A 25040-nucleotide genomic window follows, 5' to 3' on the forward strand; every position below is an offset into this window, starting at 1 on the left:
GGCTCACACTATTGCAGGCCCTGGGGAGGAGGAGTCCCACCGCCTTTAAGGGCCGCTGCGCTGGCGGCTGTCTGCCCCCGGGTGGCGCTGGCGAGCCGCGCTACTCTCCCTCCCCCCCCCCCCCCCCCACCGGGCTCCCATTAAAGGCGAGCGGGCCGCTCCAGCTCCAGCGCAGCGCGGTCCAGCAGCCCCGCTGCTCACACAGGAGGGGGAGGTGGACACACTGCCACTCCACACCAGGCTGGCACCTCTCAGGTGAGCAGGAGCCACACACTCCTCTGACCCCCCCCCCCCCCATACCCCTCCTGCATAAAATAACACACACACTTCTCAACTGGGAGGTTTGCAAAAAATAGAATAAAATAAAATCCAGGTGGGTTGGAATAGAAATAGAATTTTTTTCAAATTCAGAAATTAAAAATTGCAACCTGCAAACATGTAAATGCACCAGCCTCACATTATTCCAGGGGTTTTGCAGAAAATTATATTGTGCATTGAAATGTGCACTTGGCATTGAATTGCAAAGACTCTCAGGATTGCAATGCAAGTTTATTATTATTTAAAATTATAAAAGAATTCCCAATTGCAAGAGGGCTGGGTGCAAATTGCAGGATGCAAGCAGCAATGCTGCAGATACTCACGATTTTAAAGGATTCTGAATGACTGTCGCCATTTTGATGGAATAAAATTCTCTGGGATCACAATTGTGCTTTTAACATTAGATTTGGACCATTCACAATATGGAACAGGGCTGCAGCCAGAAAGCAGCCAATCACAGGCCGCCCCCTGCCTGGGGAGCTACGTCACCTGGTGGAGGGGGAGGGGCCACGCCTGCGCCTCAGCTCCTTTGGGTGGGGGGGGGGGGGTGTGTATGTTAGGGGGAAAGTGGGGGGGAAATCCCAGAGTCTGCTGGAGAGTTACAATCCCAAATCCAACTCCCACCCCCCCCCCCTCCATCCCCACTATAGCCTGGGGTGGAGCTGTCAATCAGACTGGGAGCTGTCAGTCAGACTGGGAGCTGTCAGTCAGACTGGGAGCTGTCAGTCAAACTGGGAGCTGTCAATCAGACAGGGAGCTGTCAGTCAGACTGGGAGCTGTCAGTCAGACTGGGAGCTGTCAGTCAAACTGGGAGCTGTCAATCAGACAGGGAGCTGTCAGTCAGACTGGGAGCTGTCAGTCAGACAGGGAGCTGTCAGTCAGACAGAGCTGTCAGTCAAACTGGGAGCTGTCAGTCAGACAGGGAGCCGTCAGTCAGACAGGGAGCTGTCATTCAGACAGAGCTGTCAGTCAAACTGGGAGCTGTCAGTCAGACAGGGAGCTGTCAATCAAACTGAGAGCTGTCAATCAGACTGGGAGCTGTCAATCAAACAGCTGTCAATCAGACTGGGAGCTGTCAGTCAAACTGGGAGCTGTCAATCAGACTGGGAGCTGTCAATCAAACAGCTGTCAATCAGACTGGGAGCTGTCAGTCAAACTGGGAGCTGTCAATCACACTGGGAGCTGTCAATCAAACAGCTGTCAATCAGACTGGGAGCTGTCAGTCAAACTGGGAGCTGTCAGTCAGACTGGGAGCTGTCAGTCAGACTGGGAGCTCTCAGTCAGACTGGGCGCTGTCAGTCAGACTGGGAGCTGTCAGTCAGACAGGGAGCTGTCAATCAAACTGGGAGCTGTCAGTCAGACTGGGAGCTGTCAATCAAACGGGGAGCTGTCAGTCAGACTGGGAGCTGTCAATCAAACTGGGAGCTGTCAGTCAGACTGGGCGCTGTCAGTCAGACTGGGAGCTGTCAGTCAGAAGGGGAGCTGTCAGTCAAACTGGGAGCTGTCAGTCAGACTGGGAGCTGTCAGTCAGACAGGGAGCTGTCAGTCAGACAGGGAGCTGTCAGTCAAACTGGGAGCAGTCAGTCAGACTGGGAGCTGTCAGTCAGACTGGGAGCTGTCAATCAAACTGGGAGCTGTCAGTCAGACTGGGCGCTGTCAGTCAGACTGGGAGCTGTCAGTCAGACAGGGAGCTGTCAGTCAAACTGGGAGCTGTCAGTCAGACTGGGAGCTGTCAGTCAGACAGGGAGCTGTCAGTCAGACAGGGAGCTGTCAGTCAAACTGGGAGCTGTCAGTCAGACTGGGAGCTGTCAGTCAGACTGCGAGCTGTCAGTCAGACTGGGAGCTGTCAGTCAGACTGGGAGCTGTCAGTCAGACAGGGAGCTGTCAGTCAAACTGGGAGCTGTCAGTCAGACTGGGAGCTGTCAGTCAGACTGCGAGCTGTCAGTCAGACTGGGAGCTGTCAATCAAACTGGGAGCTGTCAGTCAGACTGGGAGCTGTCAGTCAGACTGGGAGCTGTCAGTCAGACTGGGAGCTGTCAATCAAACTGGGAGCTGTCAGTCAGACTGGGAGCTGTCAATCAAACGGGGAGCTGTCAGTCAGACTGGGCGCAGTCAGTCAGACTGGGAGCTGTCAGACTGGGAGCTGTCAATCAAACTGGGAGCTGTCAATCAAACGGGGAGCTGTCAGTCAGACTGGGCGCTGTCAGTCAGACTGGGAGCTGTCAGTCAGACTGGGAGCTGTCAATCAAACTGGGAGCTGACAGTCAGACTGGGAGCTGTCAGTCAGACTGGGAGCTGTCAATCAAACTGGGAGCTGTCAGTCAGACTGGGAGCTGTCAGTCAGACTGGGAGCTGTCAGTCAGACTGGGAGCTGTCAGTCAGACTTGGTGCTGTCAGTCAGACTGGGAGCTGTCAGTCAGACTGGGAGCTGTGGGAGCTGTCAATCTCCCTGTATGACTGAGAGAGGGAGGGAGCTCTATCATCGCTTCCAGCTTGCTAGTGCACACTGCTGGAACTGCTAACAAAGTTAAAGTTTAAAGTATATTTATTAGTGTCACAAGTAGGCTTACATTAACACTGCAATGAAGTTACTGTGAAAATCCCCTAGTCGCCACACTCCGGTGCCTGTTCGGGTACACTGAGGGAGAATTTGGCATGGTCAGTGCACCCTAACCAGCATGTCTTTCGGACTGTGGGAGGAAACCGGAGCACCCGGAGGAAACCCACGCAGACACGGGGAGAATGTGCAAACTCCGCACAGACAGTGACCCGAGAGAGGAATCGAACCCGGGTCCCTGGGTAAAGATGTTAAGCTGAGCCACCTTCCCCCCTCCACCTCTCCCCTCCCTACCACCCCCCCGCCCCACCCACCCCCCCCACCCCCCCAACCCCCCCACCCATGCACCCACTCTTTTGAAGTGAGGGGAGGGGAAGCTGCCATGACCCCCAGTGTGCTGAGGCCAATATTTATCTCACACTCAGGAACCTCGGAAAGAGATGCCCTGTCTGGCCCTGGGAAACGTGCTGTCTGTGGGATCTTGCTGTGTGCTAATTGGCAGCCATCTCTCTGACATTGCAACAGTGACTACACGTCATTGGGTGTCAAAGGCTTTGGAACATCCTTAAGGCTACAGAAATGCACAATATTTCTTCATTTTTTTACAGAAAACTGCAGCCACTGGGTGAGTGATCCTGCGAATGCTCGGTGTGGGGGTACTTGGGGAAGGCAGGGGAAGGTTGCGGGGGAGGTCAGGCAGACAGAAGCTCAGCAAAGCCTCTTTGCGAATGTCTCCGAGCACTGCGGAACTTTAAACAGTTTTGCCAAGTTGGTAGAATCTACTCCAGCCCCCTACACCCCCTCCCTATCTCTGTAACCTCCTCCAGCCCCTACACCCTCTCCCTATCTCTGTAACCTCCTCCAGCCCCTACACCCTCTCTCTATCTCTGTAACCTCCTCCAGCCCCTACACCCTCTCCCTATCTCTGTAACCTCCTCCAGCCCCTACACCTTCTCCCTATCTCTGTAGCCTCCTCCAGCCCGTACACCCTCTCCCTATCTCTGTAACCTCCTTCAGCCCCTACACCCCCTCCCTATCTCTGTAACCTCCTCCAGCCCCTACACCCTCTCCCTATCTCTGTAACCTCCTCCAGCCCCTACACCTTCTCCCTATCTCTGTAGCCTCCTCCAGCCCGTACACCCTCTCCCTATCTCTGTAACCTCCTCCAGCCCCTACACCCTCTCCCTATCTCTGTAATCTCCTCAAGCCCCCTACACCCCCTCCCTATCTCTGTAACTTCCTCCAGCCCATACACCCTCTCCCTATCTCTGTAACCTCCTCCAGCCCCCTACACCCTCTCCCTATCTCTGTAACAGGGTCAAAGGTAGGGTTCTGAAGACTGTGGAGGAACAGAGAGATCTTGGGGTTCATATCCACAGATCTCTGAAGGTTGCCACTCAAGTGGATAGAGCTGTGAAGAAGGCCTATAGTGTGTTAGCTTTTATTAACAGGGGGTTGGAGTTTAAGAGCCGTGGGGATATGCTGCAACTGTACAGGACCTTGGTGAGACCACATTTGGAATATTGTGTGCAGTTCTGGTCACCTCACTATAAGAAGGATGTGGAAGCGCTGGAAGGAGTGCAGAGGAGATTTACCAGGATGCTTCCTGGTTTGGAGGGTAGGTCTTATGAGGAAAGGTTGAGGGAGCTAGGGCTGTTCTCTCTGGAGCGGAGGAGGCTGAGGGGAGACTTAATAGAGGTTTATAAAATGATGAAGGGGATAGATAGAGTGAACGTTCAAAGACTATTTCCTCGGGTGGATGGAGCTATTACAAGGGGGCATAACTATAGGGTTCGTGGTGGGAGATACAGGAAGGATATCAGAGGTAGGTTCTTTATGCAGAGAGTGGTTGGGGTGTGGAATGGACTGCCTGTAGTGATAGTGGAGTCAGGCACTTTAGGAACATTTAAGCGGTTATTGGATAGGCACATGGAGCACACCAGGATGATAGGGAGTGGGATAGCTTGATCTTGGTTTCAGATAAAGCTCGGCACAACATCGTGGGCCGAAGGGCCTGTTCTGTGCTGTACTGTTCTATGTTCTATGAAACCTCCTCCAGCCCGTACACCCTCTCCCTATCTCTGTAACCTCCTCCAGCCCCCTACACCGTCTCCCTATCTCTGTAACCCCCTCCAGCTCCTACACCCCCTCCCTATCTCTGTAACCTCCGCCAGCCCCCTACATCCTCTCCCTATCTCTGTAACCTCCTCTAGTCCCCCCTACACCCCTCTCTATCTCTGTAACCTCCTCCAGCCCCTACATCCCCTCCCTATCTCTGTAATCTCCTCCATCCCCTACATCCCCTCCCTATCTCTGTAACCTCCTCCAGTCCCCCCTACACCTCTCTCCATCTCTGTAACCTCCTCCAGCCCCTACATCCCCTCCCTATCTCTGTAATCTCCTCCATCCCCTACATCCCCTCCCTATCTCTGTAACCTCCTCCAGTCCCCCCTACACCTCTCTCCATCTCTGTAACCTCCTCCGACCCCCTACATCTCTCCCTATCTCTGTAACCTCCTCCAACACCCTACATCCCCTCCCTATCTCTGTAACCTCCTCCAGCCCCCTACATCCTCTCCCTATCTCTGTAACCTCCTCCAGTCCCCCCTACACCCCTCTCTATCTCTGTAACCTCCTCCAGCCCCTACATCCCCTCCCTATCTCTGTAACCTCCTCCAGCCCCCTACATCCCCTCCCTATCTCTGTAACCTCCTCCAGTCCCCCCTACACCTCTCTCCATCTCTGTAACCTCCTCCGACCCCCTACATCTCTCCCTATCTCTGTAACCTCCTCCAACACCCTACATCCCCTCCCTATCTCTGTAACCTCCTCCATCCCCCTACATCCCCTCCCTATCTCTGTAACCTCCTCCAGTCCCCCCTACACCTCTCTCCATCTCTGTAACCTCCTCCGACCCCCTACATCCCCTCCCTATCTCTGTAACCTCCTCCAACACCCTACAACCCCCTCCCTATCCATTCCTAACTGCCCCTTGGGAAGGTGGTGGTGAGTTGTCTTCTTAAATCACTGCAGTCTCTGAAGTGTAGGTACACCCACAGTGCTGTTAGGGAGGGAGTTCCAGGATTTTGACCCAGCGACAGTGAAGGAACGGTGATATATTTCCAAGTCAGGATGGTGAGTGGCTCGGAGGGGAACTTGCAGCTGGTGGTGTTCCCAGCTATCTGATACTCTTGCCCTTCTTAAATTAAGATTAAGTTTAAAGTTTATTTATTAGTGTCACAAGTCAGCTTACATTAACACTGCAATGAAGTTACTGTGAAAATCCCCTAGTTGCCACACTCCGGCACCTGTTCGGGTACACTGAGGGAGAATTTAGCACGGCCAATGCACCCTAACCAGCACGTCTTTGAGACTGTGGGAGGAAACCGGAGCACCCGGAGGAAACCCACGCAGACACGGGGAGAATGTGCAAACTCCGCACAGACAGTGACCCAAGCCAGGAATCGAACCCGGGTTACTGGCGCTGTGAGGCAGCAGTGCTAACCACTGTGCTGCCCCAGATGGAGTCCGCACATTCTCCCCGTGTCTGCGTGGGTCTCCCCCGGGCGCTGCGGCCCCCTCCCACAGTCCGAAAGACGTGCTGGTTAGGTTCAGGTCTAGACTGACTTCACCTCCTTTTGGTGCTAATTCCTATCATAGAATCATAGAAACCCTACAGTGCTGAAGGAGGCCATTTGGCCCATCGAGTCTCCACTGACAACAATCCCACCCAGGCCCTACCCCCACAACCCCACACATTTACTCCACTAATCCCTCTAACCTACACATCCCGGGACACTAAGGCAATTTTGCATTGGCCAATCCACTTAACCTGCACATCTTTGGACTGTGGGAGGAAACCGGAGCACCCGGAGGAAACCCACGCAGACACGGGGAGAACGTGCAGACTCCGCACAGACAGTGACCCAAGCCGGGAATCGATCCCGGGCCCCCGGCGCTGTGAGGCAGCAGTGCTAACCACTGTGCCGCCCCTATACCTGTTATTTTTATAATCTATTATTGTGAGATTGTGTTCTGGTTTGTAATTTGAAAGTGTATTTGTATAAATAGAAAAAGGTAGATCCACCCATAGTGCTGTGAGGGAGGAGGTCTATATAGTGTGGGAGGAAGTGGATAGAGCTGTGAAGAAGGCCTATAGTGTGTTAGCTTTTATTAACAGGGGGTTGGAGTTTAAGAGCCGTGGGGTTATGCTGCAACTGTACAGGATCTTGGTGAGACCACATTTGGAATATTGTGTGCAGTTCTGGTCACCTCACTATAAGGAGGATGTGGAAGCGCTGGAAAGAGTGCAGAGGAGATTTACCAGGATGCTGCCTGGTTTGGAGGGTAGGTCTTATGAGGAAAGGTTGAGGGAGCTGGGGCTGTTCTCTCTGGAGCGGAGGAGGCTGAGGGGAGACTTAATAGAGGTGTGGGATAGAGGAAAAGTTGGCCGATTGGATAGGTAACTGGCTGTCTGATCAAAGACAGAGGGTGGTGGTGGATGGAAAATTTTCAGATTGGAGGCAGGTTGCTAGCGGAGTGCCACAGGGATCAGTGCTTGGTCCTCTGCTCTTTGTGATTTTTATTAATGACTTAGAGGAGGGGGCTGAAGGGTGGATCAGTAAATTTGCTGATGACACCAAGATTGGTGGAGTAGTGGATGAGGTGGAGGGCTGTTGTAGGCTGCAAAGAGACATAGATAGGATGCAAAGCTGGGCTGAAAAATGGCAAATGGAGTTTAACCCTGATAAATGTGAGGTGATTCATTTTGGTAGGACTAATTTAAATGTGGATTCCAGGGTCAAAGGTAGGGTTCTGAAGACTGTGGAGGAACAGAGAGATCTTGGGGTCCATATCCACAGATCTCTAAAGGTTGCCACTCAAGTGGATAGAGCTGTGAAGAAGGCCTATAGTGTGTTAGCTTTTATTAACAGGGGGTTGGAGTTTAAGAGCCGTGGGGTTATGCTGCAACTGTACAGGACCTTGGTGAGACCACATTTGGAATATTGTGTGCAGTTCTGGTCACCTCACTATAAGAAGGATGTGGAAGCGCTGGAAAGAGTGCAGAGGAGATTTACCAGGATGCTGCCTGGTTTGGAGGGTAGGTCTTATGAGGAAAGGTTGAGGGAGCTAGGGCTGTTCTCTCTGGAGCGGAGGAGGCTGAGGGGAGACTTAATAGAGGTTTATAAAATGATGAAGGGGATAGATAGAGTGAACGTTCAAAGACTATTTCTTCAGGTGGATGGAGCTATTACAAGGGGGCATAACTATAGGGTTCGTGGTGGGAGATATAGGAAGGATATCAGAGGTAGGTTCTTTACGCAGAGAGTGGTTGGGGTGTGGAATGGACTGCCTGCAGTGATAGTGGAGTCAGACACTTTAGGAACATTTAAGCGGTTATTGGATAGGCACATGGAGCACACCAGGATGATAGGGAGTGGGATAGCTTGATCTTGGTTTCATAGAAATCATAGAAACCCTACAGTGGAGAAGGAGGCCATTTGGCCTATCGAGTCTGCACCAACCACAATCCCACCCAGGTCCTACCCCCACATATTTACCCACTAATCCCTCTAACCTACACATCTCAGGACTCTAAGGGGCAATTTTTAACCTGGCCAATCAACCTAACCCGCACATCTTTGGACTGTGGGAGGAAATCGGAGCACCCGGAGGAAACCCACGCAGACACGAGGAGAATGTGCAAACTCCACACAGACAGTGACCTGAGCCGGGAATCGAACCCGGGACCCTTGAGCTGTGAAGCAGCAGTGCTAACCACTGTGCTACCGTGCCGCCCGATCGAAGACAGAGGGTTTCAGATAAAGCTCGGCACAACATCGTGGGCCGAAGGGCCTGTTCTGTGCTGGACTGTTCTATGTATATAAATTCCAGTCACTGCCGCTTATCTGGGACTCAGTAATCCGATACTTTGCTCTGGACTTTCCCAGGGTCCACAGTCATTGAGATTAGACTGGAGGTTAAGCCTAGAATTGCCTGAGGGTGGGTTTCCTTCAAGGGTTTGGACCAAGAGGGAGAGGCAAGGAAGTCCAGCCCAGAACAAGAGGGGGAAGTCTCTTGTCATGTGACACTGTGGGGTTAGGCTGTATTGCTTTCTGCAGCAGTCTGTGTTACTAAACAGGCTTTTCAGAGAGTGGGGGGAGGCTTGTGTTGTGAATGAACCAGCCGCTTGCCCAGGCTTTGTTGCACTGGGAACTGAGTGAGGACCGAAGCTTTGGAGGGGGGACGATTTATTATATTTTTAAAAAACACACAAAAAAAGAGGCAGAGAGAGAGAGAAAAAAAACATGTCCTCCTCGCTGCCGAATGAGATGGGAGAACTGAACATCAAGAACGCTCTCACAGCAGAGAGTAGCAAAAGTTTCTTGCTGGTGAACGAGAATGAAACGTTACAGGTAAAAAAAAATTAATTGGGGATAGAAAAGGAAGGGAAATGGGAGAGGTGCAGTTGACAGGAGCTTTGTTTTCGCCGATTTCCAGGCAGTTCCGGCTGGAAATGACTCGAAATCTACACCCCTCCTGATACAAGCTTGTAGCGGCCGCGGTATTTAACAGGGAATTGGCTGGAGATACATTTGTTGCGGTAACAATTGCTTGTTACAATTATTTGCTACATTTTGCTACAAGTAATATTTCTTTGTTGCAGGTAACATCTATTTGTTACAGTAACATTTTGCTACAAGTGACATTTGTTACAGTAACATTTTGCTACAAGTGACATTTGTTACAAGTAACATTTTGTTTTGCTACCAGTAACATTTTGCTACAAGTGTGTTTTGTTACATTTTAGTAACAATCATCCCGACGACAATCCGATTGTTTCCATCGATTTACACGGGAGGGGAATGACTACACTTTTCACGCCGGTAACATTGCTCCAAATAAGAACTGCGACACCACTCCTGTATCCCCAGGCCTTCTGACACTTTCGATTTTCAGTTGAGATTTTTTTTTAAAAACTGTAATCTCTTGTCCTGTTTTGCATTTGTCTGGTCGCTGTCTGTTTCTGGGAGTTTGCTGTACACAAAATTAGCCCCTTACATCAGAACAGTGAGGGCTCTTTTCCCCCCTCACTGGCTGTGAAAGGCGCTATACAAATACTTTCTCTCTCTTGAAGGGGCTGTGCTGCTTAAAGGAGATTTTTTTTGCCTGCAGTGAAACGTTTCCCTTTTAAAAAGGGGTTATTCGTTACTGACTGTGGCACGGGGTAGAAACAGGGTGACTTGCAGAGAGGCTGGTAGGGGGCAAACACCCCACACAGAATTCCTAAATCTCAAAGATTAAAGATCTGTGTGCAGTTGTCTACTGACCCTCTGGCTAAAAGTGTCAGTCCCGCCTCTCTGAACAGCTCAGTTCAGTTCACAGCAGGAGTAGGCCACGATCCAATTGAATGGCGGGGCAGGCTCAAAGGGCTGCATGGCCTCCTCCTGCTTCTATATTCTGTGTTTCTATCAATGGCAGAGCAGGTTCGAATACTGACAATAAAAGAGTGGCCAATAAGGTGGCGCAGGGGTTAGCGCTGCTGCCTCACAGCGCCAGGGACCCGGGTTCGATTCCAGCCTCGGGTCACTGTCTGTGTGGAGTCTGCACGTTCTCCCCGTGTCTGTGTGGGTTTCCTCCGGGTGCTCTGGTTTCCTCCCACAGTCCGAAAGACGTGCTGGTTAGGGTGCATTGGCCGTGTTAAATTCTCCCTCAGTGTTACCCGAACAGGTGCCGGAGTGTGGCGACTAGGGGATTTTCATAACTTCATTGCAGTATTAATGTAAGCCTACTTGTGACACTAATAAATAGACTTAAATTAAGTCAGGATGGTGAGTGGCTCGGAGGGGAACTTGCAGGTGGGGGTGTTCCCATGTATCCGCTGCCCTTGTCCTTCGAGATGGAAGTGGTTGTGGGTTTGGAAGGGGCTGTCTAAGGATCTTTTGATTTGATTTATTGTCACATGTATTAACATACAGTGAAAAGTATTGTTTATTGTGTGCTATATAGACAAAGCATACCATTCATAGAGAAGGCAAGGAGAGAGTGCAGAATGTAGTGTTACAGTCACAGCGAGGGTGTAGAGAATGATCAACTTAATGCGAGGTCGGTCCATTCAAAAGTCTAACAGCAGCAGGGAAGAAGCTGTTCTTGAGTCGGTTGGTACGTGACCTCAGACTTTTGTATCTTTTTCCCGGTGGAAGAGAAAATGTCCGGGGTGCGTAGGGTCCTTAATTATGCTGGCTGCTTTGCCGAGGCAGCGGGAAGTGTCGACAGAGTCAATGGATGGGAGGCTGGTTTGGACTGGGCTACAGTCACGACCTTTTGTAGTTCCTTGCGGTCTTGGGCAGAGCAGGAACCCATACCAAGCTGTGATACAACCAGAAAGAATGCTTTCTATGGTGCATCTGTAAAAGTTGGAGAGAGTCATAGCTGAGATGCCAAATTAGTCTTCTGAGAAAGTAGAGGCATTGGTGACTTGCTGCAAGGCTAAAGAGAGGGAAATTGTTGGGTGTGGGTCTCTTTTCCCTGGACCGTAGAAGGCTGAGGGGTGATCTTATAGAGGTGGATAAAATAATGAGGGGCATAGATCTGCTAGATAGTCAACATCTTTTCCCAAAGGAAGGGGAGGCTAAAACTAGAGGGCAGAGGTTTAAGGTGAGAGGGGAGAGATACAAAAGGGTCCAGAGGGGCAATTCTTTCACACAGAGGGTGGTGAGTGTCTGGAATAAGCTGCCAGAGGTAGTAGTAGAGGCAGGTACAATTTTGTCTTTTAAAAAGAGTTCAGACAGTTACATGGGTAAGATGGATATAGAGGGATACGGGCCAAATGCGGGCAATTGGGACTCGCTTAGTGGTTTTTTAAAAAAAAGGGCAGCATGGATGAGTTGGGCCGAAGGGCCTGTTTCCATGCTGTAAACCTCTATGACTCTAATGTCCCCAGTTAAAAGCACCTGAACTGCCTTGAGCAGCAGAGCTGCTGTCCAACTACAGGAGGTAACGCTGGCGCCGGTTGATGAAGGGTGGCACGGTGGTTAGCACTGCTGCCTCTCAGCGCCAGGGACCCGGGTTCAATTCCCGGCTTGGGTCACTGTCTGTGTGGAGTTTGCAGGTTCTCCCCGTGTCTGCGTGGGTTTCCTCCGGGTGCTCCGGTTTCCTCCCACACTCCGAAAGACGTGCTGGTTAGGGTGCATTGGCCGTGCTAAATTCTCCCTCAGTGTACCCAAACAGGAGTGTGGCAACTAGCGGATTTTCACAGTAACTTCATTGCAGTGTTAATGTAAGCCTACTTGTGACACTAATAAATAAACTTTGGTGTTGGACAATTTTAAGAACATTATTCAACATTAAAATGGTCAGAATTAAATGTGATTCTTCAGCAGCCGAGATGCCCAGAGGCAAAATGCGTGTTTTCCTGCAGCAACATGGTAATGACACCTGTGTAGGTGACATATGTTGGTCATATTAATCATGCATGAAGTGAATCATTGTAAGTGTAGATTCATGATTGGAACTCAATGCTGCTCTTGTTGGACTGGCCTAGGACCTGGATGTTGATTTGATTTATTATTGTCACGTGTATTAGCATACGGAGAAAAATATTATTTCTTGCGCTCTATACAGACAAAGCATACCGTTCATAGAGAAGGAAAGGACAGAGTGCAGAATGTAGTGTTACAGTCATAGCTAAGGTGTAGAGAAAGATCAACTTAATGCAAGGTAGGTCCATTCAAAAGTCTGATGGCAGCAGGGAAGAAGCTGTTCTTAGAATCATAGAATCATACAATCCTACAGTGCAGAAGGAGGCCATTCGGCCCATTGAGTCTGCACCAACTGCAGTCCCACCCAGGCCCTATCCCCATAACCCCATACATTTACCCTGGCTGGTTCCCCCTGACACTAAGGGGCAATTTAGCATGGCCAATCCACCTAACCTGCACGTCTTTCAGACTGTGGGAGGAAACCGGAGCACCCGGAGGAAACCCACGCAGACACGGGGAGAATGTGCAAACTCCACACAGACAGTGACCCAAGCCGGGAATCGAACCCGGGTCCCTGGCGCTGTGAGGCAGCAGTGCTGACCACTGTGCCACCTTGAGTCGATTGGCATGTGACCTCAAACTTTTGTATCTTTTTCCCAACGGAAGAAGGTGGAAGAGAGAATGTCCGGGGTGCGTGGGGTCCTTAATTATGCTGGCTGCTTTTCCGAGGCAGCGGGAAGTGTAGACAGAGTCAATGGATGGGAGGCTGGTTTGCGTGATGGACTGGGCTATGTTAACGACCCTTTGTAGTTTCTTGCAGTCTTGGTTGGATCTTTTTCCCAATGGGAGAAGGTGGAAGAGAGAATGTCTGTCTGGGGTGTGTTGGGTCCTTAATTATGCTGGCTGCTTTTCCAAGGCAGCGGGAAGTGTAGACGTAGCCAATGGATGGGTCTTAGTTGGATCTTTTTCCCAATGGAAGAGTATGTCCAGGGTGAATGGGAATATCAGCCTGGATATTTGTGCCCAAGAGGCTGGGCTTGAGCTTTGGAAGTTGGGAGTGACTGGGTTAATGTGTTGCCTTCTTTTGCCAGGTGACGGAAGAGGAAAGCTTCCTGGAGAAACTGGGAATATCCGGTGAGAAGGCCGTCAAAGTCCTGTCCATATTCGGCAACACGGGAGATGGGAAGTCCCACACTCTCAACTCCACCTTCTTCGAAGACCACGAGACGTTCCGCACCTCGGAGACCCAGGACTCCTGCACCGTGGGGGTGTGGGCGGCCTTTGACCCCTCGCTCTCCCTCATCCTCCTGGACACTGAAGGCCTGCTGGGGGCCACCAGTCGGCAGAGCCAGAGGCTGCGGCTGCTCCTGAAGGTGCTGGCCGTCTCCGATGTGGTGGTCTACCGGACCCGCGCCGAGCGGCTGCACAACGACCTCTTCCGTTTCCTGGGCAACGCCTCCCAGGCCTACCTCAAGCACTTCACCGGCGAGCTGAAGGCCGTCTCTGACCGCTGTGGCCTGGAGGTGCCGCTGTCCAGCCTCGGGCCTGCACTCATCATCTTCCATGAGACTGCCAACACCAAGCTTCTGGGCTGTGGTAAGTGCTGCCGGGGTGGGGGTTGGGGGGGTGGGGACAGGCTTTACCAGATTAAGGGGGGGGGCAGGGTCACGGGGTTGAACCCTGACCTGTGGCGGCACAGTGCTTTGGACACAGGGCAATTTAGCACGGCCAATCCAACCTAACCCGCACATCTTCTGTTTTGGTTTGATTTATTAGTATACAGTGAAAAGTATTGTTTCTTGCGCGCTATACAGACATAGCATACCATTCATAGAGAAGGAAAGGAGTGCAGAATGTAGTGTTACAGTCATAGCTCGGGTGTAGAGAAAGATCAACTTCATGCGAGGTAGGTCCATTCAAAAGTCTGACAGCAGCAGGGAAGAAGCTGTTCTTGAGTCGGTTGGTATGTGACCACAGACTTGGGTGCTAAATCTGTAAGATGTTGCATTAAAGCATTGTTAGAGAGTTTAAAAGAGTTAGAATAACGTTTAAGAACGAGAGTAAAAGGTAGAACTAGAAGGTACGCTGGGCATAAGAAGTCGTCTCACTCCAGCGCCATCTTGCTTTGGAATGTGGGAGGAAACCGGAGCACCCGGAGGAAACCCACGCAGACACGGGGAGAACGTGCAGCCTCCACAACTCCCCCACCTCACAGCGCCAGGGATCCGCGTTCGATTCCAGCCTCGGGTCACTGTCTGTGTGGAGTATGGAAACTGTCTCCTCAGACACGAGAAGCTAGTCTTAAAGGTTTTTAAATTTTTAATTTGTGAATGAACTGATTACTTGTTTGCTGCACCCTTTCCTCCCCTGGCGAGTGTCAGTTGGATTTTACCGGCTGATTCGCAATCTGCTTTGGACCAAGTGAGCAGACGTTCCAAGGCCAGCGAGCAGGTCCTGGGGTGAGAATTGACCCAGGGTTCAAGCTGGCTAAGAGGCAGGAGTGATACCAGAAGAACCACTTCCGATCCCCTAGGCAGACTACTGTACCCCCATGGTGGTTAGCACTGCTCCCTCACAGCGCCAGGGACCCGGGTTCAATTCCTGGCTTGGGTCACTGTCTGTGTGGAGTTTGCACGTTCTCCCCGTGTCTGCGTGGGTTTCCTCCCGGGTGCTCCGGTTTCCTCCCACACTCCAAGGATGTGCTGGTTAGGTGGAGCCATGCTAAAATTTATGTTCTATAGGGAGTGGGATAGCTTGATCTTGGTTTCGGACAAAGCTCGGCACAACATCAAGGGCTGAAGGACCTGTACTTTCCTATTCTGTTCTATGTTAAATTGCCCCTTAGTGTCAGGGGGACTAGCTAGGGTAAATGCATGTGGTTATGGGGATCGGACCTGGGTGGAATTGTTGGTACAGGCTCTATGGGCCGAATGGCCTCCTGCACTGTAGGGATACTATGAAAGAAGGATGGTAAAAATGGATGAAAATAAGAAATAAAATAAATGGGAATGGGATGAAGGTGGAGGGGAGAGTTCAGGCTCTGGAATAGTTGAACTCAACGTTCAGTCCGGAAGGCTGTAAAGCACCCAATTGGAAGATGAGGTGCTGTCCCTCCAGTCTCCCTTGGGTGGGAGGCTGGTTTGAGTGATGGACTGGGCTACGTTCACGACCCTTTGTAGTTCCTTGCGGTCTTGGGCAGAGCAGGAGCCCATACCAAGCTGTGATACAACCAGAAAGAATGCTTTCTATGGTGCATCTGTAAAAGTTGGTGAGTTGTAGCTGACATGCCAAAGTTCCTTAGACTTCTGAGAAAGTAGAGGCGTTGGTGGGGCTTTCTTAACTTTATCTGGAGCTTGTTTCTACTTGGGGAGGGAATTGGCTGAGATTCCAGTCTGCCCAGTACATATTGTTAGGGGTACAGGTCACATAATGAAACTTTGTGGAACTCTTTGCCGCAGAAGGCTGTGGAGGCCGGGTCATTGAGTGTCTTTAAGACAGAGATAGATAGGTTCTTGATTGGTAAGGGGGGTCAAAGGTTAGGGGGAAAAGGCAGGAGAATGGGGTTGAGAAACTTAACAGCCATGGCGGAACAGACTCAATGGGCCGAATGGCCTAATTGTGCTCCTACATCTTATGGGCTTATTCCTTTGTTGCCCTCTGAAGTGGCCAGGCGAGGCGTCTTGGTGGTTTAGCAGCAAGCTTTAGCGATGGATGATAAATGTTGACCTCACCAGCGACATCCTGTTTTTACAAAGCCGCCGTGTAGCAAATCCCAGGGTTTCAGCTGCTGTGTTGACCCTCCCCTAGACTCCCGGACCCCAGGGGGCGCCGAGCAGCTGCTCCAGAAGAGGTTCCACCAGCTGGGTTTAAGCATCGAAGCTTTCAACTCCATCGAGTACGTTGGCACCAGGACGACGGTGCCACCCACCAACTTCAGCGGCTTCCTGGAGATGGTCCGCCAACGGACTGGTAACACCTCGACCCGCTCTCGGAGACCACCCGCCATCGTCTACAATGTGCTGAAGGTAACACTGGCGGGGGTGGGGACCAATAGCACAACTCCACCGACGTCCACACGAGCGAGAAGGGCTGAATGGCCTCCCGTTCTGGGGGACTTGAGCAGGAAGGTGTCATGTATGACCTCGGGGGGGGGGGGGGGGGCGGGGTTGTGACTCAACTCCCTGACCCCTCCAGGTCATGGGTTCAAGGCCCTCCTCTCAGCCGAGATTCCTAGTCCCACAGTGCAGTGCTGGTTAGGGTGCATTGGCCATGCTAAATTCTCCCTCAGTGCACCCAAACAGGCGCCGGAGTGTGGCCACTAAGGGATTTTCACAGTAATTTCATTGCAGTGTTAATGTAAGCCTACTTTTAACACTCATAAATAAACATTATTGCCATCACGGCGGCCCAGTGGTTAGCACTGCGGTCTCACAGCGCCAGGGAACCGGGTTCGATTCCCGGCTTGGGTCACTGTCTGTGCGGAGTCTGCACGTTCTCCCCGTGTCTGCGTGGGTTTCCTCCGGGTGCTCCGGTTTCCTCCCATGGTTCAAATATATGCTGGTTAGGGTGCATTGGCCATGCTAAATTCTCCCTCAGTGTACCCGAACAGGCGCCGGAGTGTGGTGACTAGGGGATTTTCTCAGTAACTTTATTAGGGTGGCACGGTGGCACAGTGGTTAGCACTGCTGCCTCACAGCACCAGGGACCTGAGCTCGATTCCCGACTCGGGTGACTGTCTGTGTGGAATCTGTACATTCTCCCCATGCCTGCGTGGGTTTCCTCCCACACTCCAAAGATGTGCGGGTTAGGTGGATTGGCCGTGCTAAATTGCCCCTTAGTGTCAGAGGGACTAGCCAGGGTATATGCATTGGGTTATGGGGATAGGGCCTGGGTGGGATTGTGGTCGGTGCAGGCTCGATGGGCCGAATGACCTCCTTCTGCACTGTCGGGATTCTATAATGATTCTATGAGTACAGAGGGAGTGCTGCACTGCCTGAGGCAGCTGTCTTTCCGACCAGATGTTCAGCGGAGGTCCCTGTCTTCAGACAGATGTGAAAGATGCCTCGGTGATTGTATCGAGGAAGAGCCTGACTGGGATTGTGGTCGGTGCAGGCTTGATGGGCTGAATGGCCTCCTTCTGCACTGTCGGGATTCTATGAAGAGTGGGAGAGATCTCCCCCCACCCCCAGTGTCCTGGGACCAATATTTATCCCTCAAACACTGTCACTTAAACATGACAATCCATTTACTACTTGTGGGATCTTGCTGTGCAAAAGTTGGCGGCTGCATTTTCTACGTAACAACAGTGACTACACATGGTGGCACAGTGGTTAGCATTGCCGCCTCACAGCACCAGGGGCCTGGGTTCGATTCCCGGCCTGGGTCACTGTCTGTGTGGAGTCTGCACCTTCTCCCCGTGTCTGCGTGGGTTTCCTCCGGGTGCTCCGGTTTCCTCCCACAGTCCGAGAGACGTGCCGGTTAGGTGCTAAATTCTCCCTCAGTGTACCCGAACAGGCGCCGGAGTGTGGCGACTAGGGGATTTTCACAGTAACTGCATTGCAGTGTTAATGCAAGCCTTACTTGCGACACTAATAAATAAACTTTAACTTTAAAAACTTGTTGTTACCCTCTTCTGCTGCTCTGGTCTCTGCACTCTGAACTTTTGCTTCTTGCTCCTTCTGAACTCCAAATCTGCTCTCCGACACAACAATCCTCATGATATAGCAGCTGGGTGGAAAAGATTACAGTACCTTGCCTCAACACATTACTTACCACAATCACTAAAGTACAAATCTCTCCACTTTCCTTGATCTTTCTCTCCTGTAAAATGTTCAAACTTATAAAATCCAAACCTCATGTCCTCTAAGTCTAGTGTGGCCACTCGGGGATTTTCACAGTAACTTCATTGCAGTGTTAATGTAAGCCGACTTGTGAAGCTTATAAATGAACTTAAACTTAAATTTGATGGGCCGAATGGCCTCCATTTGCACTGTCGGGATTCTGACGGTTCTATGTGACAAAAATGAAATGCTTCATTAAGTGTAGAGCACGTGGGAGATGCTGAGGTTGTCAAAGGGGCTTTAAGAATGTGTGTTTCTATCTGTGACTCAGTGCTCTGTGTGTTTTCTCCCTCCCTCAGGCTCTGAGTATGAGGTTTAATGGAGAGATAACAGATGACCAAATTGCGACCAGCTCATTCTTCCCCGATGAATATTTCAGCTGCTCCAATGTCTGCCTCAGCTGTGGGTGAGTGACGTCCTCGGGGTGGGGTGGGGGGGGGGGAATTGGTCCACTTGTTCCTCTGAACCCCACTCCACTGAAGAGCTACCCCCCACCCCCAACGCCTTCCGGGTGGGACCTCCACTTTCCGCACTCCTCTAGCAGTGAGGTAGAGGTCACTGTTGCAAAACCTTGGACAAGCTCGACATCATATCACCCCCCCCCCTCCCCTCCCCCAATCTGAGACATGGCGGGGGTCACAGCCAATCAGAGCTGACTTGCTGACCAATCACCGTCCTTTTCTCCCGTAGTATAAATTGTTGTGATTGGTTGTTTTGAAATTTGGTATTCTTGTGTTTGTCTTTGTAATGATTTTTAACCAGGCCATTGAGGTTGGCCTGCTTATAGAAAGGATTATATTAAAGGCTTATAGAAAGGATATTATTAAACTAGAAAGAGTGCGGAAAAGATTTACTAGGATGCTACCAGGACTTGATGGTTTGAATTATAAGGAGAGGCTGGAAAGACTGGGACATTTTTCTCTGGAGCGTAGGAGGCTGAGGGGTGATCTTATAGAGGTCTATAAAATAATGAGGGGCACAGATCAGCTAGATAGTCAATATCTTTTCCCAAAGGTAGGGGAGTCTAAAACTAGAGGGCATAGGTTTAAGGTGAGAGGGGAGAGATACAAAAGGGTCCAGAGGGGCCATTTTTTCTCACAGAGGGGGTGAGTGTCTGGAACAAGCTGCCAGTAGTAGTAGTAGAGGCGGGTACAATTTTGTCTTTTAAAAAGCATTTAGACAGTTACATGGATAAGATGGGTATAGAGGGATATGGGCCAAATGCGGGCAATTGGGACTAGCTTAGGGGTTTTTAAAAAAGAAAGGGCAGCGTGGACAAGTTGGGCCGAAGGGCCTGTTTCCATGCTGTAAACATCTATGCTTGAATATGAACTCCGAGTAAGGGCCAAATTGATAGTCCAATCAGATAGCCCCATGCTCTGTACTGAAACAGGAGTGTCAGTTCCTCTGGCACTCCGGGTGGAGCCTGCAGACCGAGAGCACTCGGTGTAGCGTTGTTGGATCTTGTAAATAAAGGAATCTTGGGGAAGCGACTTCCGCCACCGAGGACTTATTACAGTCCTGATGAGTGCAAGTTGAAAAACTTCGACAGCCTGTGTCTTGGCAAGATTCCGGAGGGTTAAATAGAGATTATCGCAGCAGTTCATTACCTTTTATCCCTCTACCATGTGCGTGAATGTCCCACGAGTATTCATCAAGGAAGCAAACTGACTTTGGTACACTCCGACAGGATGTTTCACTCTTAACTCGGTGCTGTCTATTCGACAGTTAATATTTCCCTGAGGGAGCAGGGAGTTTTGTGGAAAGTCTCGGCCAATCTCATCTTTGGAAATGAGGAGGCAGAACATAGAATTGCTACAGTGCAGAAGGAGGCCATTCAGCCCATCGAGTCTGCACTGACAATTCCACCCAGCCTCTATCCCCGTAACCCTACATATTTATCTTGCTAATCCCTTTAACCTACACGTCCTGGGACACTAAGGGGCAATTTAGCATGGTCAGTCAACCTGCATATCTTTCAGACTGTGGGAGGAAACCGGAAACCCACGCAGACACGGGGAGAATGTGCAGACTCCACACAGACAGTAACCCAAGGCCGGAATCGAATCCGGGTCCCTGGCGCTGTGAGGCAGCAGTGCTAACCACTGTGCCGCCCTCAAGTGTTTCTTGAGGCAGAAACCCTCATCACAGTTTTTTTTTAAATCACTTGGGGTGGCACAGTGGTTAGCACTGCTGTCTCACGGCGCCAGGGACCCGGGTTTGATTCCAGCCTTGGGTCACTGTCTATGTGGAGTCTGCACGTTCTCCCCATGTCTGCGTGGGTTTCCTCCGGGTGCTCCGGTTTCCTCCCACACTCCAAAGATGTGCAGATTAGGTGAATTGACCATGCTAAATTGCCTCTTAGTGTCCAAAGGTATAAAGGTTAGATGGATTAGCGGGATCAATACATGGAGTTAAGGGCCTGGGTAAGATGCTCGGACAGTCAGCACAGATTTGATGGGCTGAATGGCCTCCCTCTGCACTGCAGGGATTCGAGGATCAGCCTCCTCATTTCCAAAGGAAACAATCGAAACCCACCCAATCCTATCCTCCTCGCCAAAACTTGACAATATCCCGTAAATCTGCACTGCTCCCAACATGACGTCCAAGAGCTATAAGGGCTATGGGGAGAGAGCGGGTAATTGGAGTTGAAATCAACCATGATTGAATGGTGGAGTGGACTCGATGGGCCGAATGGCCTTACTTCCGCTCCTATGCCTTATGGTCTAAGATGGCATTGGAGTGAGGCAACTTCTTGCGAGCTGTGCCCAGCATTCGCTCAAATTCTATCTTTTACACTCATTCTGTGCTTCTAAAACTTCATTCTAACTCTCTTAAGCTCTTTAACAAAGATATTTCTTCATTAAGTGTCTGCGTGGGTTTCCCTACACCCTAGCTGTGACTGTAACACTACACTCTGCACTCTCTCCTTTCCTTCTCTATGAACGGTATGCTTTGTCTGTATAGCGCGCGAGAAACAATACTTTTCACTGTATGTTAATACATGTGACAATAATAAATCAAATCAGACAGTCACCGAGTGTTGCGGTGAATGAGGTGCAGAGAGGAAATGTTACTGTTCTTGTTATTATTGCAGGGCACGCTGTACCCGGAATATGAACCATCTGAAGGAGAATGTCGCTCACACAGCGAAGAGGCGGTGTCGATACACACACCAGTACAACAACAAGGTGCTGATCTGCAGGGTAAGGCCACTCTCCATTCTACATTCGTTCCTGCGATGGCTCGGCCAGAGTTTATTGCCCATCCCCTAATCGCCCCTTGAACTGGGTGTCCCCGTTGGGCCATTTCAGAGGGGCATTTGAGAGTCAACCACATTGCTGTGGCTCTGGAGTCACAAGTAGGCCAGACCGGGTAAGGACGGCAGATTTCCTTCCCTGAAGGAACCAGATGGGACAATCGACAACAGTTTCACGGTCACCGTTACTGAGACTGGCTCTCAATTCCAGACTTTTATTCGTTGAATTTAAATTCCAGCAGTGATGAGATTTGGACCCCCAGAGGATTAGCCCTTTGGGCCTCGGGTTAGTGGTGTACCCACTACACCATCTCCCTGGAGCAGGGGCGGTCAGAGATTGAGTAGAGGGGCTTTCAAAGATGTGAGGGATTTTTGATAAGAGTGAATAAGTTTCCGGAAAGTGGGAAGGTCAAAACCAGAGGGCCCAGGATTGAAGAGAATTATCCAAAGAATCATTAGCAAGAGGAGGAAGATTTTTAAATGTAATTATTTATTCAATCCTGCTGCTGCTTCACAGCGCCAGGGACCCGGGTTCAATTCCGGCCTCGGGTCACTGTCTGTGCAGAGTTTGCACATTCTCCCCGTGTCTGCGTGGGTTTCCCCCGGGTGCTCTGGTTTCCTCCCACAGTCCAAAGATGTGTAGGTTAGTTGGATTGGCCATGCTAAATTGCCCCTTAGTGTCCAAAGATGTGTAGGTTAAATGAATTGGCCATGCTAAATACACAGGTTAGTTTAGTTTAAATTTCAAGTTTATTTATTAGTGTCACAAGTCGGCTTACATTAACACTGCAATGAAGTGACTGTGAAAATCCCCTAGTCGCCACACTCCGGCGCCTGTTCGGGTACACTGAGGGAGAATTTAGCACCTAACCAGCACATCTTTCAGACTGTGGGAGGAAACCGGAGCACCCGGAGGAAACCCACGCAGACACGGGGAGAATGTGCAGACTCCACACAGACAGTGACCCAAACTGGGAATCAAACCCAGATCCCTGGCACTGTGAAGCAGCAGTGCTAACCACCGTGCCACCTCATATGGGTAATGGGGGCGGGGAGGGCCTGGTAAGATGCTCTTTCGGAGAGTCGATGCAGACTTGAGGGGCTAAATGGTCAACCCTCTGCACTGTAGGGATTCTAATTGTCCCTTGAGAAGGTGGTGGTGAGCTGCCTTCTTGAACCCGCTGCAGTCCCTGTGGTGTAGGTACAGCACAGTAAGAAGTCTCACAACACCAGGTTAAAGTCCAACAGGTTTATTTGGTAGCAAATACCATAAGCTTTCGGAGCAATGCCCCTTCGTCAGATGGAGTGGTCTCTGTTCTCCACTCCATCTGACGAAGGAGCAGTGCTCCGAAAGCTTATTGTATTTACTACCAAATAAACCTGTTGGACTTTAACCTGGTGTTGTGAGACTTCTTACTGTGCTTACCCCAGTCCAACGCCGGCATCTCCACATCGTGTAGGTACAGCCACAGCGCTGTTAGGGAGTTCCAGGGTTTTGACCCAGTGGCAGTGAAGGAGCGGCGATAGATTTCCAATTCCGGATGGTGAGTATTTTTTATGCAACAAGGCAGGGGAAGCAGATGTATTTTCCTGGCCTGTGTTCTCTATCAGTTTCTGCAAGAGAAGCCTGTGCTTTGGACTCAGGGAGGGCGGGATGGCAAAATGGATCACCAGATCAGCCAGAGTCTTATTGAATGGTGGAGCAGGCTCGAAGGGCTGAATGGCCTCCTCCACCCAGGTACTAATGGATGGAGTGTAAGCCCATGGTGAGAGGGAGGGAGAGGTGGCAGTGCTGAGTTCTGAACCCTCTCTCTGCTCTGACCCAGGTGTGCTACGAGCGGGGCTTGGAGGTTGCTGTGAATCCCAAAACCTCGGCATCGACAGACAGCAAGTGGTTCGGTCTTGCCACGTACGCTTGGTCGGGGTGAGTGACTGCCATCATCGCTGGTGGAGAATGGGGTCAGCTGGGCAGGGTAGGAGTGGGAGTGCAAGACCCCCCCCCCTCCCCCAGTCGAATAGCTGCCCCCTTGCACAGACGGAAGAGGCGGCGCTCGCCTTTCCTCCAGTACCTTTCGCCTCCCACCCTGCCCTCGATCTCCCCGTGGGACGACGCCGAATCTCAAATCCTTTCTCCTGCCTGGTGCGGGAGTGCTGCATTGCCGGGGACCTCACATTCTGGAGAAAACCTTAAACTCAGGGTCCCCTCTGCCCTTTTCGGTTGGGGAGTGGGGGGGGAGGGGCGGTGGTGTCTCACTCCTGTTCAATGTTTAGCCTTCAATCAATCCCCTTTTTCGAAAAAAAAACACTTCTCACAATGCAGTTTTCTGGGATCTTGCTCTGCACACTGCCATTTTCTGGGATCTTGCTGTGTACAGTGCGGTTTTATTGGGATCTTGCTGTGCGCACTTTAGCGGCCCCGTTCCCAACATTACAAACAGTCACCGCACCCAAATGTCCTCCGTCGTGACGGCAAAGCACTTTGGGACATCTCCGGGTCAAAGGCGCTATACAAATGCAAGTCTTCCGTTCCTCCATCATCACGGGGAGTGTTGAACTCAATGTTTACTGACTCTCCCCTCTCCTCGGAGTCGGCAGAACTCCTCTCCCCCTCCTTCTCCCATCTTCCCGACCTCCCACGATTTTCCAAAGTCCACCCGGCAACCCTTAACCACCATCACCTGATTCACAGTTCCCGGATTCGATCCAATCCTTTATTGACCACGTCTGCTCCCAATGTCAGGGCGTCTTTCCTGCATTCGGATTTCTGAATGATCGTGAAGACAAACAGAGGGAAGTGAGAAATAAAATGTTAAAACGGGAATGGCGATGGGTGGATAGCTTTACTGGTGTTCTTGACATCATAGAGTCATCGAGGTTTACAGCATCGAAACAGACCCTTGTTTTAATTCTCTTCTTAGGTACGTACTGGAATGTCCAAACTGTGGGATTATCTACCGGAGCAGACAGTACTGGGTTGGAAACCAAGATCCTGAAGCTTCAGTCGTACGTCCTGAGTTGAGACATGTGTGGCTGGGGGTAAGCGCGCTACACAACGCCAAGCTTATTGCCAAGGGGAATCGAAGACTTACATAGAACATAGAACAGTACAGCACAGAACTGGCCCTTCGGCCCACGATGTTGTGCCGAGCTTTATCTGAAACCAAGATCAAGCTATCCCACTCCCTATCATCCTGGTGTGCTCCATGTGCCTATCCAATAACCGCTTAAATATTCCTAAAGTGTCTGACTCCACTATCACTGCAGGCAGTCCATTCCACACCCCAACCACTCTCTGCGTAAAGAACCTACCTCTGATATCCTTCCTGTATCTCCCACCATGAACCCTATAGTTATGCCCCCTTGTAATAGCTCCATCCACCCGAGGAAATAGTCTTTGAACATTCACTCTATCTATCCCCTTCATCATTTTATAAACCTCTATTAAGTCTCCCCTCAGCCTCCTCTGCTCCAGAGAGAACAGCCCTAGCTCCCTCAACCTTTCCTCATAAGACCTACCCTCCAAACCAGGCAGCATCCTGGTAAATCTCCTCTGCACTCTTTCCAGCGCTTCCACATCCTTCTTA

General features: G+C 50.8%; 1 protein-coding gene across 1 annotated transcript; it reads left to right on the top strand.

The window, feature by feature from the left end:
• Positions 1-8886: 8886 nt before the first annotated feature.
• On the top strand, positions 8887-24492 carry LOC144490868 (zinc finger FYVE domain-containing protein 1-like; the record flags this gene model as incomplete). Its single annotated transcript, XM_078208559.1, has 7 exons — positions 8887-9291; positions 13449-13953; positions 16165-16382; positions 18497-18603; positions 21295-21403; positions 23283-23380; positions 24375-24492. Coding segments are annotated over exons 1-7 (1263 nt in total), but the record flags the coding sequence as incomplete, so codon positions are not given.
• Positions 24493-25040: the final 548 nt, after the last annotated feature.

Source organism: Mustelus asterias, unplaced genomic scaffold (genome assembly GCF_964213995.1).
Source record: "Mustelus asterias unplaced genomic scaffold, sMusAst1.hap1.1 HAP1_SCAFFOLD_3938, whole genome shotgun sequence".
Lineage (NCBI taxonomy): Eukaryota > Metazoa > Chordata > Chondrichthyes > Carcharhiniformes > Triakidae > Mustelus > Mustelus asterias.